General features: G+C 37.8%; 1 protein-coding gene across 1 annotated transcript in view; it reads right to left on the bottom strand.

The window, feature by feature from the left end:
• The window catches only part of Eip93F (Ecdysone-induced protein 93F), a 23,550-nt gene extending 8,438 nt beyond the window's left edge, over positions 1-15,112 (bottom strand). Inside the window, exons 1-5 of the mRNA XM_017615947.1 lie at positions 15,109-15,112; positions 12,862-13,413; positions 12,150-12,595; positions 10,537-10,792; positions 10,116-10,431 (exon numbers count right to left, since the gene is read on the bottom strand). Of these exons, the coding sequence (XP_017471436.1) occupies positions 10,116-10,431; positions 10,537-10,792; positions 12,150-12,595; positions 12,862-13,413; positions 15,109-15,112 (1,574 nt within the window). The remainder of the gene's footprint in view (positions 1-10,115; positions 10,432-10,536; positions 10,793-12,149; positions 12,596-12,861; positions 13,414-15,108) is intronic.
• Positions 15,113-16,706: the final 1,594 nt, after the last annotated feature.

Raw genomic sequence — 16,706 nt, 5'->3', positions numbered from 1 at the left:
TGGCCTTGCCGAAGTTTGGGCTGGGGGGCAGAAACGTGCTGCGACGCTACACTCTTCACACTGCGCACCAGACAGAAATGAGTGCATCATATCGATCGCTTTTTTCCTCCTTTTTTTCTTCTATGCATTTTTACCGCAACACTTGTTTTTTTCGTGACATTCGCTGGCCTGTTCGTGGTATGTAGGTATGTATCTTTATTCGTTTGCTTGTTCGTTTATTCGTTCACTCGTCGTTTCGTTTCATTTCGCCTGCACCTCTGCTGCGCCCTCCTCCTCCTCCTCGTCCTTGGCGTTGTGTACTTACTGCTGTATTACCGTCGTGTTTTTTTTACATTTTCACATAATTTTCATTTTGACTTTCATTTACGAAAAATCGTGCAAAAACCAGCCGCCAGACCCCGTCGCATTCCGCCCGCCGCGGTAGGGCCGGCTGCCGGCGCGACATCATAACCGAAACGCATGCATTTTTATTCCGTTTTTCTGAATTTTTTGTCATTTGAATGAGGACAGCTGGTGGTGAGCTATGAGCTGTGGGCTGTGGGCTGTGGGCTGTGGGCGTGGTGGGTATATCCAGAGGTAGGATGGTTCAGTTCATTCTGGCTTACATGGCGTATGAGTGATAAATTGTATGCGGGAAGGAGTGTTGCGTGCTTTACCATGCAATTATTTGTGTGTGTGTGTGTGTGTGTGTGTGTGTGTATGTGTGTGTGTTGGGAGTGGGTGATGGAAAGGAAGTGAGTGGGAGGACATTGGACAGACACAGTTGCGTATTTGGGCGTCGCGTGTGAGTGAGTGCACATGAACAGCCGCAGCCGGGCGACATAGCGGCACAACGCAAAGTGGCCCAAAGTGAGCGAGATGGAAAAACGTACAAAAACAAAAACCGCCCGCTTTTGCGCGCTTAAATATCACGAAAAACTGCATATCTGTCCAAATTATGGCAAAACGACAACACGAACACCAACCAACGTACGTACATACATACACGCACAGCACACGCATACGCATACGACGGCGCTTGCAATTTTGTGCATGTATAGCAATACAAATAAATGCATACGCGCACGCACACACAGACACTAATTGCAAGTGAATTGTTTCATGGAATTTTTTAACGAAATTACATTCATTGCGGCTGATAGAAAAAAAAAAAATGCACATACCAAAAAATAGTCGAATTGATATGGGCAGGGCGAAGCGAATAGGTTTGGTTGGCAAGCGAAGGGTTGTTGCGCGGCGGGCAACGCTCTCAAATGCACGCAATGGTTTTATTGGCAAAAAAAAGGATTCAAAAAAAAAAAATGCGGGAAAGTGAGCCAAATTAACTAAAAAGGGCATTCAAAATAATATACGTATATATGCATTCTTTACACATGTTGCATAAATAACACCAAAAAAAATGTTCACAATTTTTATGAGAAATTACATTTTACTAACGAAAAATCCCAAGGCGCGAAATCCGTTAAATACAAAGAACAAATACAATAGCGCAACCACAAAATAAAAAATAAAATAATGCATGCTCGAATTGTAAACAAAAAAATAAATTGGGATGATCTAAAAAAGGAGATCAATCAAGGAAAATTCTCCAGCCAGAATGTAGTTAGGAGCACTGTTGGACAATTAAATAATTCATTTTCACTTGCAATGAGGCTTATTTAAACAGCTTAGCCTTAAGAGTTTTGCAGAAAGCATCTTCGAATCAGCCCCACTACTAGGGTACAGAACGAGTAGTTAGAGGTGCGTACTTCAGTAAGGCTCACGTTCGTTTTCTAGGCTAGTAAGATTTTATAACTGGTATTTTCCAGGGTTGCGTAAATTGCACTAAATCGAAATTTACAAATGTGCATTTCAAATATCACTAGCACTACATTGTGACAGTGATAAAGAATTTTCACTCATAGGGAGCACATAATCGGTGCAATAAAATCGTGTCAATTAAACCAGAAGTAAAGTAATTACACGTCATGCATGTATTCGATTTATGAATGAAATATCGACTTATTAAGAAGTAGAAGTGGTAAGAGAATTAGCATCGTGGTTCGATGTAAAAAAGTTTGATTGGAATTTCATATCACTTGGAATTTTCCGATGAGTTAAATTTCTTCGAAAAAATTTTGATGAAAAAAAACCGAAGGCATGGATTAAGCACAGGAAATCCGTAACGGCATTCATCTAAACTTGTAAACTAACGAAAAGTATAAAATTTATTATTTTCGCTATTTTTTATGCCAATCTTATTTCAAATAAATTTGTATGTATTTCTTTTTTTCATTTGATAAGTCTTGAGTAGATACTTAAGATTAAAAATTTTACATATTGTTTTTAAGACTCTTTTTTACTTTTTCAATGAAGATGTATATTTTTTTTTGAGTATCAAAAAATTAACAGCTTAACTTATAAATATTTGTACATAAGCCTTAGATCTAAATTTTTTCCTTATAAGTATCTCAGTAATAAGCAAAAAAAAAATATAAAAAAATACCGTCCATGTTGTAGCCTACTAAGTTCCTCAGAATTATATAAAAAATATCTGTTTGAAAAAAAAAAAACAGCAATTGGTATGACGGCAGCAAAAGCAACCAGCAGCAATGCATTCGAAAAATTGCAACTCTCCGCACTGTCATTACGTAGCGAAGTTGCGACGGACTGACTGACTGGATGACTAAATGACGACTGACTGGAGTGTGTGTGTGTGGGGCTGCTACGAGCGTGAGCGGCGGCGGCAGTTTGTGCGACAGTGACGCGAGGCGACATTGAAATTTTTATGCATTCGCGTCTTTGTCGTCGTCTAATTTGTATGGATTTCTTTATACACTTCCGCAATCCACTTGGCTGCTGACGTTTTCTGCGCGGGTTTCACCCGTTTTATTTTTTTGTTTATTTTTTTTTGTTTTATTTTTGCGCTCAATTATATTTTTTTGACATGCTGGATGCTGGAAAAAAATGAAAGAAAATAAAAACAAATAACAAAAAAAAAAAAAAAATGCATTCAACCTACGAAATTGCTTCCGAAAAATTATTCATAATGACAGCAGCAGACAGGACCTGCTGGGCAGAGTGGCATTTGAGTTGCGGTAGCGGAGTATTTAGAAAGTGTGAGAAGAAAGCGCAGCAAAATTTAGGGATCGGGAGTGCAATTTGTGTGGTTGACATAGGAGAGAGAATAGGATTGTTTGTGATGGCAGTGGTAGCAATGGCAATGGCAGAAACAAATATGCAGGTGATGTTGAATAGAAAGACTTGCACTTACATACATACATACATACATATTTGCACACCTGCACAATTTTTTTGTTCATTTTTAAAACTTAAGCCTATCTAAATACAAGTCGCTTTGTTTTTTTTTTTTGTGTTCCTTAAAGTTTTTGTAAAGCTAGACGAACAAATTTTGCTCTTCACTGTACTTAAGGAGTTTTAGTTTTATTAATGTAACTTCTTACTTTTTGAGGCATTGATTTTTCGGATCTGCAATAAACTCTTTAATATTTTGTCGGTATTTGTTTCGGGATTGTTCAGAATTCTTTTCGTAAATTTTAAGAACTCTTCTTGATTTACTTTTTGAGGTTTTGGTACATTTCTAGTTTTGTTTGTGATTTTTCGATAATTTTGTTGTTGGATATTTTGGGGTTTTTCGTGTTTAAATTTTGAGATATTTTAATTTGTCGGCGACACTTCTAAAACTTTTTGTGTGTTCTTTTTCGTAATATTCGCGTTTTTTCGGGATGCCTAGAATTTTCTTTGATTTTTCGGAAATTTCAGCAATGCGTCGTGTTTGACTTTTCGATATATTTTCAGGATCTTTTGAACATTGCTGGATTTGTTCGGTACTTCTCAACATTTTTGGTGTTTTATATTCTAGGTTGTTTCAATATGTAGATAGCGTTATGCAGCAAAGCAACCTGGAGCGCCCCCGCATTCGAGGGATTACTCCAGGAGTGCACACTGCACTGATACACAGACGGCTCGAAGACCCCAGATGGAGTTGGGACAGGAGTCCTTGGGCCCAGAACAAGAATCTCTGTTCCCATGGGGAAATAGCCGAGCATCTTCCGAGCAAAAGTCTATGCAATCTATCTGTGTGCGGAAACAATCATGAGTAGAGGGTATAGAAATGAGAAAATTATAATTTTGAGTGATAGTCAGGCGGCACTCAAGGCTCTTCTATCTTATCAAGTCAAATCCTCACTGGTCCTTGAGTGCATTGAGAAGCTAAACTCCCTTGGCAGGCAGAATAACATCAGGTTAGTGTGGGTACCCGGCCACAGGGGAGTAGAGGCAAATGAGGTTGCAGACTGCCTCGCTAGAGAGGCGGCAGCCATCACTCCAGTTGGCCCAGAGCGCTTCCTGGTAGTGGGTCCCACACTTAGAAATTTTAACTGACGCAGTTCGGTAGGAATGCGCCAGGCAAAGAGTTTACTTGGAGGGTTTAACCAGAAATTTTTTCAGGGCTTAATAAACCTCCCAAAAGATGGAAGATGTATATCTGGAGGCGTTTTGGGGTTTTTCGAATAACTCGGAATTTTTGAAGAATGTTTAGTTTCATTTAAATATGTCTTTTTTTGCACTCTAAAAAAATAAATGTAAAAATAAACGGTTAACTCCAGCTCAGGCAGAGATTTGGTCCTTATTTTTGGCTCAAAAAAAGTAAAAAATTAAAAATTTTTCTTGCTCAAATGAAAAAAGCCAAAATTCCGATATTTGAGATTTTATTTATCTTATACTAATCCTTTTGCCCTACATATATTTTTCTTTTAATTTATTTCTTTAGTTGACAAAATATTTTTTATTCATTGTTGTACTAGCTGCCCTTCTTTGTCTCAACTAGTTTTTCTATTCATTTTTTAAGTTTACATACATCATCCATTCTCGCAACCAAAAAAGCCAGAATGAAACTCTTCCAATGTACTCAAAAATATCTCACTGTCGTGTCCGTGTCACATTTTCATCAACAGCGAAAAAAATCTGCAATACAAAGACGGATTGTGCAAAGTGATGGGAAAAACCACTAAGGCAAATAATAATGATACCTTGCTCTGATGCTGAGGCATCGAAGCTTTGCTTGCAATAACTTCACTTTACATTCGTCCTTTGTGTCACCTTTGAAGTGGGTGTGCGATATCTAGATATGTATGTACGTACATAAATAAAAAATAAAGAGTAAGTGCGGGTATTTGCCAAATCTTTGCTTCGTCTGCACATATTTTACTTTAAGAAAAAACGTCCACTTGGCTTTTCGAGCACCATTTCCAGTCCTTTGTTTACGCCAAAACGACTAAAAGTATTATTTTTACACACGCACTTTGTTTTCGGTAGGTTTACTCCTTTTAAATCTTATTTGGTGGTCAAGGGCGATTATACTTCAATGAAGAATATACCTTTAATAGTAAGTAACGTTGAGCGAAGACTATGAAATATTTGATGTAGGAACTAAAGCGTTAATTATATTTCTTACATTCATACTAAAGTCGTTTTGGTCTATACTTTCCAATACTTTCGTTTCAGTAGAACCGACCTGTGGTAGGGCCAAGAACATTCAGCAGAGCACATTATACTAAAGCCCACCACCAAGTCCGACGAAACAATCGTCGCTTAGACACCTCACCGATTAGGAAGGAATAGGAGGGCTTGGTGATGATGAAAGCGTTTCAAATGGATGAAAAGAACTAAAACGCCAGAAGTCTTGACTAGGAGGCTGAACTCGACTCTTTGCTATAATAGTAAAATTGCTGAATATCATAGGCATCATAGGCCATATCCGGGCTGGAAAAAGTAGTGTTACAAGTAAGCCCTCGATGTGTTTAATGAGAAGTAAAATTTTAGCAGGTAGTCGAAAAAAATGCCCTTAGACCCTCCTTCTCACTTCTTCTGCGAGTGTTTTTTTTTGATCTCGAACGGAAAGGGCCAGACAGACCGAGAGCTACATATTAACTCCTAAGGCTTCCTTTATACGGGTCGCTTTGTGTCGACAGAAAAATCGACTAGCCAAAGAGCTTACATTTTTTACAGTTGAATTTATTTAAAGGGGTCCGTTTTGGTTGAACGACAACGATCGACTAGAAAATCGACCCGTGTCAACGCAGCTTAAGTGTAAAATAGGTTTAATTTTCACTTTGTGTGGCGGAACTCGGTAGCGATAACACACTCTTTCACCGATGCTAATCAAACTAATTGTCGTAAGTGTAGATTTTCACGCAGCAGCTTTATTTTCCCTCCAAATGCCAAAAGATTCTTTAACAGCAGAATTACACAAGAAAATTTGAATAAAGTAGAAAATAAATTCAGTACCTCGCTTATTCGCCTTACGAAAATCACCTACGGAAACATTTTGTCTTTGCCCAAAAATAGACTTTGAGTGTCATTTACTTAGGTGGGTATGTATTTCCACACATCTACACATAGTATGTAGATATACATTCAAATAGCCATGGCATAACCATTTTAAGCAGGTGTGAAGTCCCTTTATGCTTTAAAGCGGCATTTTAAGAGCATTGGCTTAAGGAACAAATTTGGACGCACATGAATATGGAAACCATTGCAGCCACAGACCTTTTGCGTGCTCAAGGATGGAAGCAGTGTTGGCACCTGACCGCGTATTTATCTTTGTGCTACAAACGAATGAACACGCCAAATATTTTATGCTGCACTCTTTCACTTTTTTCGCACCCATTATCTACAATGAAAATGTAACTGTATGTACATATATGCATATGTATGTGGCATCACTCGCCGACACTGAAATTAATGCATATTTCATACACCGCCTAGCGACAATAAACAAAAACAAACGGTGGCAACAACAAAACAGTGATGGCGTTGCAATAGCGGCACAGCTGCTGACGCACACCAACAAAAGCGGCTGCAGCATCAACAATTAACAACTCAGTGCTGCCGCCCACGTTGCCACCGCTGCGGTGCTGGTGCTGGTTAGGGGTTTAACGCCCGCACGAAGGAATTATCGCAATAGTGGCGTACAAAAGGGGTGAGCCGAGACGCATTGGGTGCACAATTGCGCTGACAACATTGCGCGACGGCCACCAGAGGATCAAGGTGTTATTCAAACGAAAAAATGAGAATAAACAAAAACAATAATACGAAATCGCGCACAATAAAATAAGTGAGCGGTGAAAAAATTTTGCGCTAAAAGCGAACTGGTGAATAACTACCGAAAAAATAATGGCTGACTGGCTGGAAAGATACATACATATGTACAATGTACATACATGCTGTAGGTGTCGTAGGAAGTGCGGTGGCTCCGATGTATTGAAAGTGGAGCGCTTGGCGTAGGTGTCGGTGTCGGTGTCGATGTGGGTATTTTGGTGAAAAGGAGTGTTGATAAATATTCAAGTGCAGCGCTGCTGTGCAGTGGCAAGCACTAGACATGAGTCTCAATGTTGGAAATGCCATACAAATAAACGCTCATTTCTACGAGCACTGATAGCAACAACAATGGTGCGCGCAGACAGGTAACAATGCACTACAATAGATGTATTTACATACATACATATGTATGAAGCGTTGGCATGTTATGGAGCATCTGCGTTTGGGAAGTGTTTGCATTGTAAACAACATCCGCTATGTGTGAAAGTGGAATTAAAAATAGGAGTTAAGCATTTAAATAAATGAAAATGAAGCACCAAACAGTGGGTATGATGAACGTTAACAATAGCCAAAAAAAGGAAAAGAAAAATGGCGTTAGCATGAGGGGAAAGGAGCAACCACGGACGATATATTGTGGATATAAAATAATTGCCGAATAAATGAAAAAATAATACAAATAAAAGTTTAAATAAATACATTCAATAAAAAAATAAACAAATAAAATTAAATAAAATAAAATACAATAAAAAAAAATCAAAAATAAAATAAAATAAAATAAAATAAAATAAAATAAAATAAAATAAAATAAAATAAAATAAAATAAAATAAAATAAAATAAAATAAAATAAAATAAACAAAATAATAAAAAATATAATGAAAAATTAAAAAATAAATAAAATTAAATTAAATTTAGAAAAATACTTAAAATAAAATATATTAAAACCAAATCAAAAAGTTATTAATTGAAATAAAAACTATAAATATTTATAAAATAATCGAAGAAATGAAATAAAATAAAGATAACTAAAAATAAAATGAAATACAATAATCAAAAAATATAAAAAATAGAATGAAAAAAAAATAAAAAACGAAAAAATACCAGAAATATAATAACATAAAAAATTTTAAGAAGATAAAATAGGAAAAATTAAAAAGAAATGAAGTAAAATAAAAAGAACTAAGAATAAATTGAATTAAAATAAAAAGTAATTACATACTTACATAAAAAAATTAATCAAAAGTAAAGAATAATAAACAGGAATTATATTAAATCAAATGACAACATACATATAAAGATCCTGTCAACATCCGTCTGTTATTAAACTGCCGTTAAATTTTCAGTGAGTTGCATAATTTGATTTGACAGCCATTGAATGCAGTCAACTTCGGACAATGTTTGAATGTATGCAGACGTGTGTTAGGTTTGGTTAGGATTAAGTGGCAGACCCGCGAACGGGACTCACTTAGGCATTTAATTGTGCATTGTGATACCACATTACATAAAAATTAATTTTAACGGGAACTGTGTAAAATTACGAGAAGCGCTGTGTGCTCACTACAAATTTCCGCAAACAACTGAGGTCCATTCCGGTGAGTTCCTCGGGACGGGCAGTTGAGTAGGAAGTGCTAGTATGATTCCATCTCGTCATCGAGGCAACTGCGGCAGTAGGGATCCATGACGATCTTGAGTCGCGCCGCGTGGGCTCCCATAGGACAATGTCCGGTCAGTACAGCTGGGAGAATCGAGAGCTGGCGCTTAGCCAGCACTTTTGGGGAGAGGCCCCATCTCTTCTTGCAGCAGTAGAGAGATGCCCTATTTACTTGTTCCTCAATATTTGGTTTCCATGTCAACTTCCCGTCCAGGATCGCGCCCAAGAAATTGACCATGTCAGAGAGAACAAGTGGAACACCCCCTATTGAGGTGAGCTGGGCATGAGGCTTTTTGTACCTCCTGGTAAAAATAACGAGCTCCGTCTTTCCAAGATTGACAGCAAGTCCGCAGATAGCGGACCAATTTGTGACCATGTTTAGGTGCCCTTGCATAAAATCGTACAGAGTGTCCAAGAACTTTGCTCTGCCGATGAGTGCCACGTTATCCGCGTAAGCAATAATCCAGCATCCTCTCCTTTCCAACTCCCCCAGGACGTCGTTAATCACGACTATCCAGAGAAAGGGTGCAACTCCTCTCCGCCTCCCTGCGGGGTGCATCTGCTCAATTTAAGCTGCTCAGAGGCGTTGCCCCATACCGCTGTGACATTTCTGTCGTGCAGCATATGTGAGATGAGCCTTACTAAGTAGCTCTCGACTCCGACCTAAGTAGGGGCTCTTATTATCGCCCCAGGTATTTAGGATATTATTTAAAGCCCTCTCGATATAAGAGACTCTTCTATGACTTTGACAACTGAGTCAAATTTTAACTTCGGCCAAACATTTTCAATACAAGGAGGAGCTACCTCGATAACAGAGTCCTATAATACGTTACAGAAGCTGGATTAAAAAAAGAATGAGACAACTATGGGAGTACAGCAGCTCTAAGTGCTTTTTAGTTCTAATTTTATAGAACATAATGTATGATACAGTGTTTCGACTCCCGTTACTGGCAGGATTAGACATCGCAAATGGCATCGCGCTAGTAGCCTTAGTATAACACAACCCTACAACAAATGGGACTAATCCGGGATGTCTCCGGGAGCAATCGCAAGGGAACATAACACTTTTGATCTCTTTTTATGGAATGAACTGATCGAAGAGCTGCGTGCTTAAACCACCTTCTGACGAAATATTTGACGGGCAGTACCGGGGGGGAACGCTACATGGCGGCAGGAGGTTAACTTAGCTTAAAACTACACTTGCTACGCCTATTTTTCGTAAAAAAAAAACTATTGTGGTGGCCACATATGTAGATCCCATACTATGTTGGAAGTACTGCACCGATCGAACTCCAAGTAGCACCATGAGTTCGTATGTATATGTACACATGTATATTGTACATACTTTTGGTTATAATCACTTACCTCACTGCTTTCAAATCGCCGCTAATGGATGAATTTGGCGATGGTTTGGAACTAAGATCTAATGGTTGTTCACCGGTGGCATCACTGGGACTGGGTGAATCCTTGAGTGGCGGACTTACAGCGGCGGCCGATGTCTCTGAGGTAGTTGGTGTCGCCGAATTTGTCTGTTGTTGTTGTTGCTGTTGTTGTTGCTGTTGCTGCGGCTGCTGCTGCGGCTGTTGTTGTTGCGTTGGTTGTTGGATTGGCGCTTGATGTTGCTGCTGTTGTTGTTGCTGTTGCTGCTGCTGCTGTTGCATCAATTGTAGCCAATTGAAATCTGTGCGAAGAGGCAAGGGAAACATAGAAAAGAGAAGTTATTACACACAAATTTTTTTTTGACGGAACATACATACATATTTACGTAAGCTGCATTGACACTTACTTGGATAACCAGATATGACTGCTAATTGCGCGGCCATTGAGTCCATTGAAGTCATGTTCGCGGGCAAATCTACCAAACGTGTCGTCAACAGCTTATTCCAGTCAATGCGATTATTATTGTTGTTGTTGCTGTTATTATTATTGTTAGTATTGGTGTTGTTGATGTTATGCATTAATGGGTTAACCACAGCCGCTGTTGTTGTACTGTTCGCCAAATTCACATGCGATGATTCATTTGAATCGCTATCGGTCTCGAGCTGCTTTATTTGTTGATTTATTTTTTGAAATTGAATGAAAAACATTAAAAAAAAAATTTATAAGGAAGGGGAATTAAAATGAAAAAAAATAAATAAATTATTATTAAGAAACACATAAACGCTTATGTATTTTTTTTTGTTTGACTAATTCTAAATTATCTGCACTTTATTTTCGCTAAGAAATGCTGGATACCACGTTAAGCGGCAAGAAATCCAGGTACCAGATGGAGCCACGCTTTAGCGTGAAGGCTGTTAGTGTGTCTAATGATGAATTGTAGTTCACAGGGATGGGTTAGCAAGACAGTTGAAAAGATACTGGTGGAGACACCGCCTAAGCCCAGCCAAACCCAAGCAGTGGTATAGAACATCCATTGGGCAATGCAATAGTATTATTACTATTAAATATAAATAAATTCGTTCGGCAGCCTACCTTTAATTGCCGGCTCAAGGAAATCTCTGGTATCAACGCTACGTGAGATGAGTTTGCATCGACGAGCACTCATCTCACCTTGAAAGTTCGGCCGAGCTCAGAGGTAGCCAAGATACATGTCTTTATGAAACGGAAATCAAATTGCGTTCGCTGTGTATTTAGTTGCCAGTTTCGTCGTTTATTTTGTTTAAATACGGTTCGCAGTGTAACAAAAACTAAACCAAAAAAGGCTCTAAACTTTGTACAAAATTTAGAAAAACATCAAGCTTCAAACTTTTTAATAAAATAATTTCGAAAACTTCGGGTGTTTAGTTGCCCTAAATTTTCGTTGACTTTTCAAAATTTTAAGATTTTGATTAAAAATTGAAAATTTTTACGAAAATTTCATGTTTTTTTGCTAAATTTTGTACAAAGTTTGAAATTCTCATTTATGTATATAATTTTTGTTACAGTGTGAACTATATAAAAATTTCTATTTTTTGTATTAGTTTACAAAATTCTACCTGATTTTTCTTTTTAGTGTAGCTACTGACTGAAAAACTAGTACTCGCAGTCGGAACTAGAAATTCGGCCGAATTTAGGAGTGGCTAAAGTGCGGTACTTTATTCAGAGCATTTAGTGGGTCTGCATAATTATTCGCCTCTTGTTTACCATAATAATAACAAATCATTGATCTGTTTTTTTCCCCTTTGTAGCCTATGGACTTCACAGATACCCTAAACTTCAGCTAAGGAATAGGCATACACATCAGGAGGCTGAGTGCTACCAAGCTCTTTCAGAATATAGCTCCTTTCTATTCACCGAAGACACAGATGGCTTCCATCTCCAGTAAAAAATACCATTTCGGTCTTCGCTAAATTTTGACTCAACTTTACATATGCTACAAATAAAAAATATAGGAATTCCTTTGATTTTGACAGAACTAACCTTCTGACCGCGCTCCACTGGATCGCCACCGGCGGCGGACACAAATGGGCCCGCCGACTCGGCAACTAATTCGCCCTTCGCGTTCACGGTGAGTAATCTGCCGTCCACGCAAAAATAACACTTCTCATTCGGTTTCCAATCGACCGGCTCGACGATGGGCGCACTGGACACCACGACACGCCCCTTTTTAGCTAGCGCAGGTGGTTGCGTTGACGGTGGTGATGCGGTAGTCGTCGGTACAACAGACAAGCTTTTCGTCTCGCTGGCGTTAACACTTGTTGTGATGTTTACTGTTGGCGTAATTGAGTGTGATGGATTTGTTGCTCTTGTTGTAAATGCTGTTGATGTGTTGTTGTTGGCGCAAATTTTGTTGTTATTTAATGCTAAAGTACTATTACTATTATTGTGGTGAAGTTGGTTGTGATTATGTGATGTTGTAGTGTTGTCTAAAGAAAAGAGGGCAAAATGTAATGAAGCTTAAAAAGGTTTCTACTTAAAAGTTATACCACTTGTTTTGCAGTAAAAACAAAAAAAAAAACAGCAGCCCGATAACTAAGCTAGCTAAGCTCAATGGTGAGAGCGGTATAGTGATCGGGTTCTGATACTAAAACTTTATGCACGAGAAATACATATAAGAAAGAGGCTTGGGATCAACTTAATCCATACCGATCTGCACGTAGTCACATCCCTATAGGGTAATGGATTCTCTCACCTGCAATAAGTTGCAGCTGCTTGTTCTCCTCAGCCGCACAATCGGTCTGGCAGTCGTTTGTGTTCTCTTTGTTTTGTTGCTGTTCAACGTTCGCTGCGCCTTCGATTGCACGCTCGTTGCTGTTGTTGTCCGCTGCAGTGCCGTTTCTCTTGCCGTACGGTGACGCCGCTGCCGCCTTCACGCTGTTGGCGTCCGCAAGATCGCTGATCAATTTTTGTTGCTGCGGATGTGGAATTTTCTCTCCCTCTGTACGCTGATCGTTGTGGTGGTTGTGCTGCGCGTTTAGCGTTGATCCGTCCTCTGTGTATGTCTGCTGTTCTATCGAGATTTGTGAGGCTGCTGCTCCTGCTGCTGCTGCTGGTCTGCCTGAGGTCGCTGTTGTATTGGCGGCAGCTGTAGCTGCTGCTGCTGTTGCTGGTGGTAATTCTGCTGTTGCTGCTGTTTCGGCAGGCGTTTGTACAGTGTGATTTGTATGGTTGCGCGTAGTTAATGGCTCTTGGTATTGCTTCCATTTCATGCGTTCCATCAACTCCTCAGCGATCCGTTCTAAGCCTAAAAGTGAAAAATTAAAAAAAAAAAAAATGTATTGAATTGATTGTAATTTGCGGTATAAATACATCAAAAAGGTTGTAATTAAAAGTTGCGCGAAAATGACAGAAAAGGTAGAATAAAAATGAAGGCACCTATTATCTGCTGAACGATTGATGTTATCGGCATGGCTGGCGAAATACATACATACATCCATACAGTTATATATATATACTTGTTTAAATACGTATCAGTTTCTAGTACTTATCCCAGCAGTTTTTGAAATCCCCAAATGCCACATATGTACATTTGTATTTAGGGAGTTCACGAGGCTGTTTTTTACTGTCGTATTGTTGTATGTCGTAAACTTTAAGTGCTTCAATAATGTGTTTAGCGGACTTGAAACCACAAGGCTACCTTACGAACGGTCTTAGCGGTTTAAAGTTTACGACATACGTACAACTATACAACAGAATACAACACTTTGTGAACACCCTAATTGTCTGCGATTCGGATTGAATTTCCACATTAGCTACTATTTTGACAATACCGTGTTGCAACTTCTCTCACCCGGAGGTAGTGCGATAAACTGGCACTTTGAGGTTCACGAAAGTGAATCTATGAAAACATCTCTCTTCTTTTTGAATAATGAAAATTATTCCATTACAAAGGTACTGATTTTGACGCTATGAATTGCCATGTGAGAGAAGTTGCAAGAAGTTTGGAAGTGAAAGGAGTTCATGACAAAAAGGCCTTAAGGGACGTACGAAATATTTAATATAGAAAATTAGGTTTATCATCATTAAATGTTTAAATCAGGGACATAAAATAACAGTTATTTTTTTAGCAGTTAAACTTGGCCAAATATTTTTGAAGTCCGAAATAAAAGTCCTTTCGCTACAATAAACAAACCGCTTATCCAAACTAAACAAGTTTGGTATCAAATGTGATAGGACTAAATAAAATAAATTTCAAACTGAAAAATATAAATGTGGAAAGCCGCCTATTGAAAAATATTTCTATAAAAATGTTATTTAATTACCATAAAGCAATCCTTGCCACCAGAAATTGTTTGTTGCCGGCAATAAGAAAACGTGTCGCCCTCGGCAACAAATTTATTGCCGGTAATATCGCCTTCGTATCGATTTCTTATTACCAGTCGCTCTAAAATGTCTGCCGACGGCAACTCGACCGATTGAGCCGTTTTCTTATTACCTGAATGAGCTCGTTTCGTATCACTTTATTATTGCTACAGGCAATATTTGGAAACATTTTATTCTTTTTAATATTTCATTTATTTTTGAATACAAAATTTGTTGCCATTGACAATTGTTTCCTATTTCTCATGTTTTGCTTGGTGGGTTGGGTCAGGTATGTGAATTTCTTTTGTATTAAATTATAAAAAAAGAAAAATATAAATAAGGGTGGTAGCCTTCTATTGAAATTCACTCGGAAGTGAATTGCAGAACCTGTCTGAATATGTTAATTTTTCAGTGACGCTCTTTCCCGCTGGTAGTCTTGGCACAAAGTCATTATCACATCTCTGTGGAACGAAATGAACCGCTTTGCGCTTGAAGAACGCTGGGAAATAATGTAAACTAAACGGGTAAAGCTTTTTTGCATTTGGCGATCGCAAAATCCCAACGGGATCATCGAAAAGCCAATGCATCTTTAGAGAGTGACAGTTTGCTGCGGATTTGGAGCGGTGGTCTCACTAACCCATTTTCTCTGAAAATGCTGTTGGAAACACCATTTCGGTCAACGGTGAGCGCTACAGAGGCATGATAAACGATTTTTCGTGGTCGAAAATTAAAGACATGGACTTGGACGGTCTTTGGATTCAGCAGGAAGGCGCGCCATTCCACTTGCATACGAAGTGGCCTAGTAAAACTGAGTATGACGCATTGTTCGTAGGGCTAACAGCTATCATCCTGATATATGCGCACTATAGGTGTTTTTGTTTAAAGATCACTTTTGCTCCAAAGTGTAATATACCGAAAAATAAATTTTTGCAAAATTTTTGAACTTAAAAAAAAACATTATATTGAGCGCCCTGTATGTACCTACATACGTGACAGTCTTGTTTATTTAACAGATGCGATTTCTTAACAGCAACAGTTGCAGAAGGAAGTATTCGTAATTTAGTTTTTCAGCAATATTCAAAATCTTTTCTATCATGAACATTTTTCGTTATTTTTTTTTTTTTTAATATAGCTCATTTTATTAAAAAACCACATAAATACATTTCGCAAACTTGTACAAAATTTACAAAAAGTAATCACACTTCAAAAAATTATTATTAAAATTTCAAACTTCTTAATAAAAATTTTTCGATCAGACTACAATTTATTTGCTTAATAACTTAGTACCAGTTTGGCCGAGCTTTGCTCGAAGTGCATATATTTTTTAAAGTTTTCAAGGTTTGGCCATCGAGTAAGGGTTAGTTAGATACCTTTAAAAAAATAGTTTGGAAAAAGTAAAAATTTGGCTTTTGATTTTTATTAATTTCAAGAAAAAATTAGTCAACGAAAACCAATTGTCTTACAGACTAATACAGACATTTTAACAAAAAATAATAATCTTAATGAATACGAAAACTGTAATGGGAAATTATTAAAGACATAATGTCCCATAAAAGAAGTAAAATTCTTACTTTAAAAATTAGGTGACAACCCTAATTTGGAAATATGCTGGGATGAAGAGTACATTTATTGAGCATATACAAAAACATGCTTATTGAAATTAACAAAATATATTTTTGTATTAAAAGTACATGCAATTCTCATCGAAAATATTTCCGGGATAATGTTCCAAAAAATACATTTCATTTTATACCCATATTGCATTGTTTTTGTGACAATAAGTGACAACCTTTATCTAATATCCTAAGAGATAACAATTATTATATAAGCAAATTCATGAATATTGTAATATGTACCTTTATTTTATAAACAGATAATTAAACAAATAGATGGCAGCCCTATTCACAAATATTTCTGGTTTGGGGATTTTTAAAATACGTTTAATTTGATACCCATATTATGACGTTTTATTTAATTTTAACTGACGTGTCCTATCATGTTTCCCAACTCACTTGAAAATGTATTGAAATTGTGCTGTGGTAGAGCGTTTCTGAATCGGCATCTCAGATAGGACGTTTTTGAACTGAATTCTGAAATAGGGCGTTCTTGAAAAGTTTTTTGTAGATAGGGTGTTTCCACTCAGCAGTCGATTGCCTTGCTTGCATGCAATCGAGCGCCAATTTGTATATTCTCACTAGGCGTGTGACGTTTGCAATCTGTTTGCATTCAAAATAA

This window comes from Rhagoletis zephyria, unplaced genomic scaffold, assembly GCF_001687245.7.
Source record: "Rhagoletis zephyria isolate East Lansing unplaced genomic scaffold, Rhagoletis_zephyria_1.1 Rzeph_scaffold_01105, whole genome shotgun sequence".
Classification (NCBI taxonomy): domain Eukaryota; kingdom Metazoa; phylum Arthropoda; class Insecta; order Diptera; family Tephritidae; genus Rhagoletis; species Rhagoletis zephyria.
Note: the sequence above shows the minus strand (reverse complement) of the source record. Positions and strands in the feature narration are given on the sequence as shown.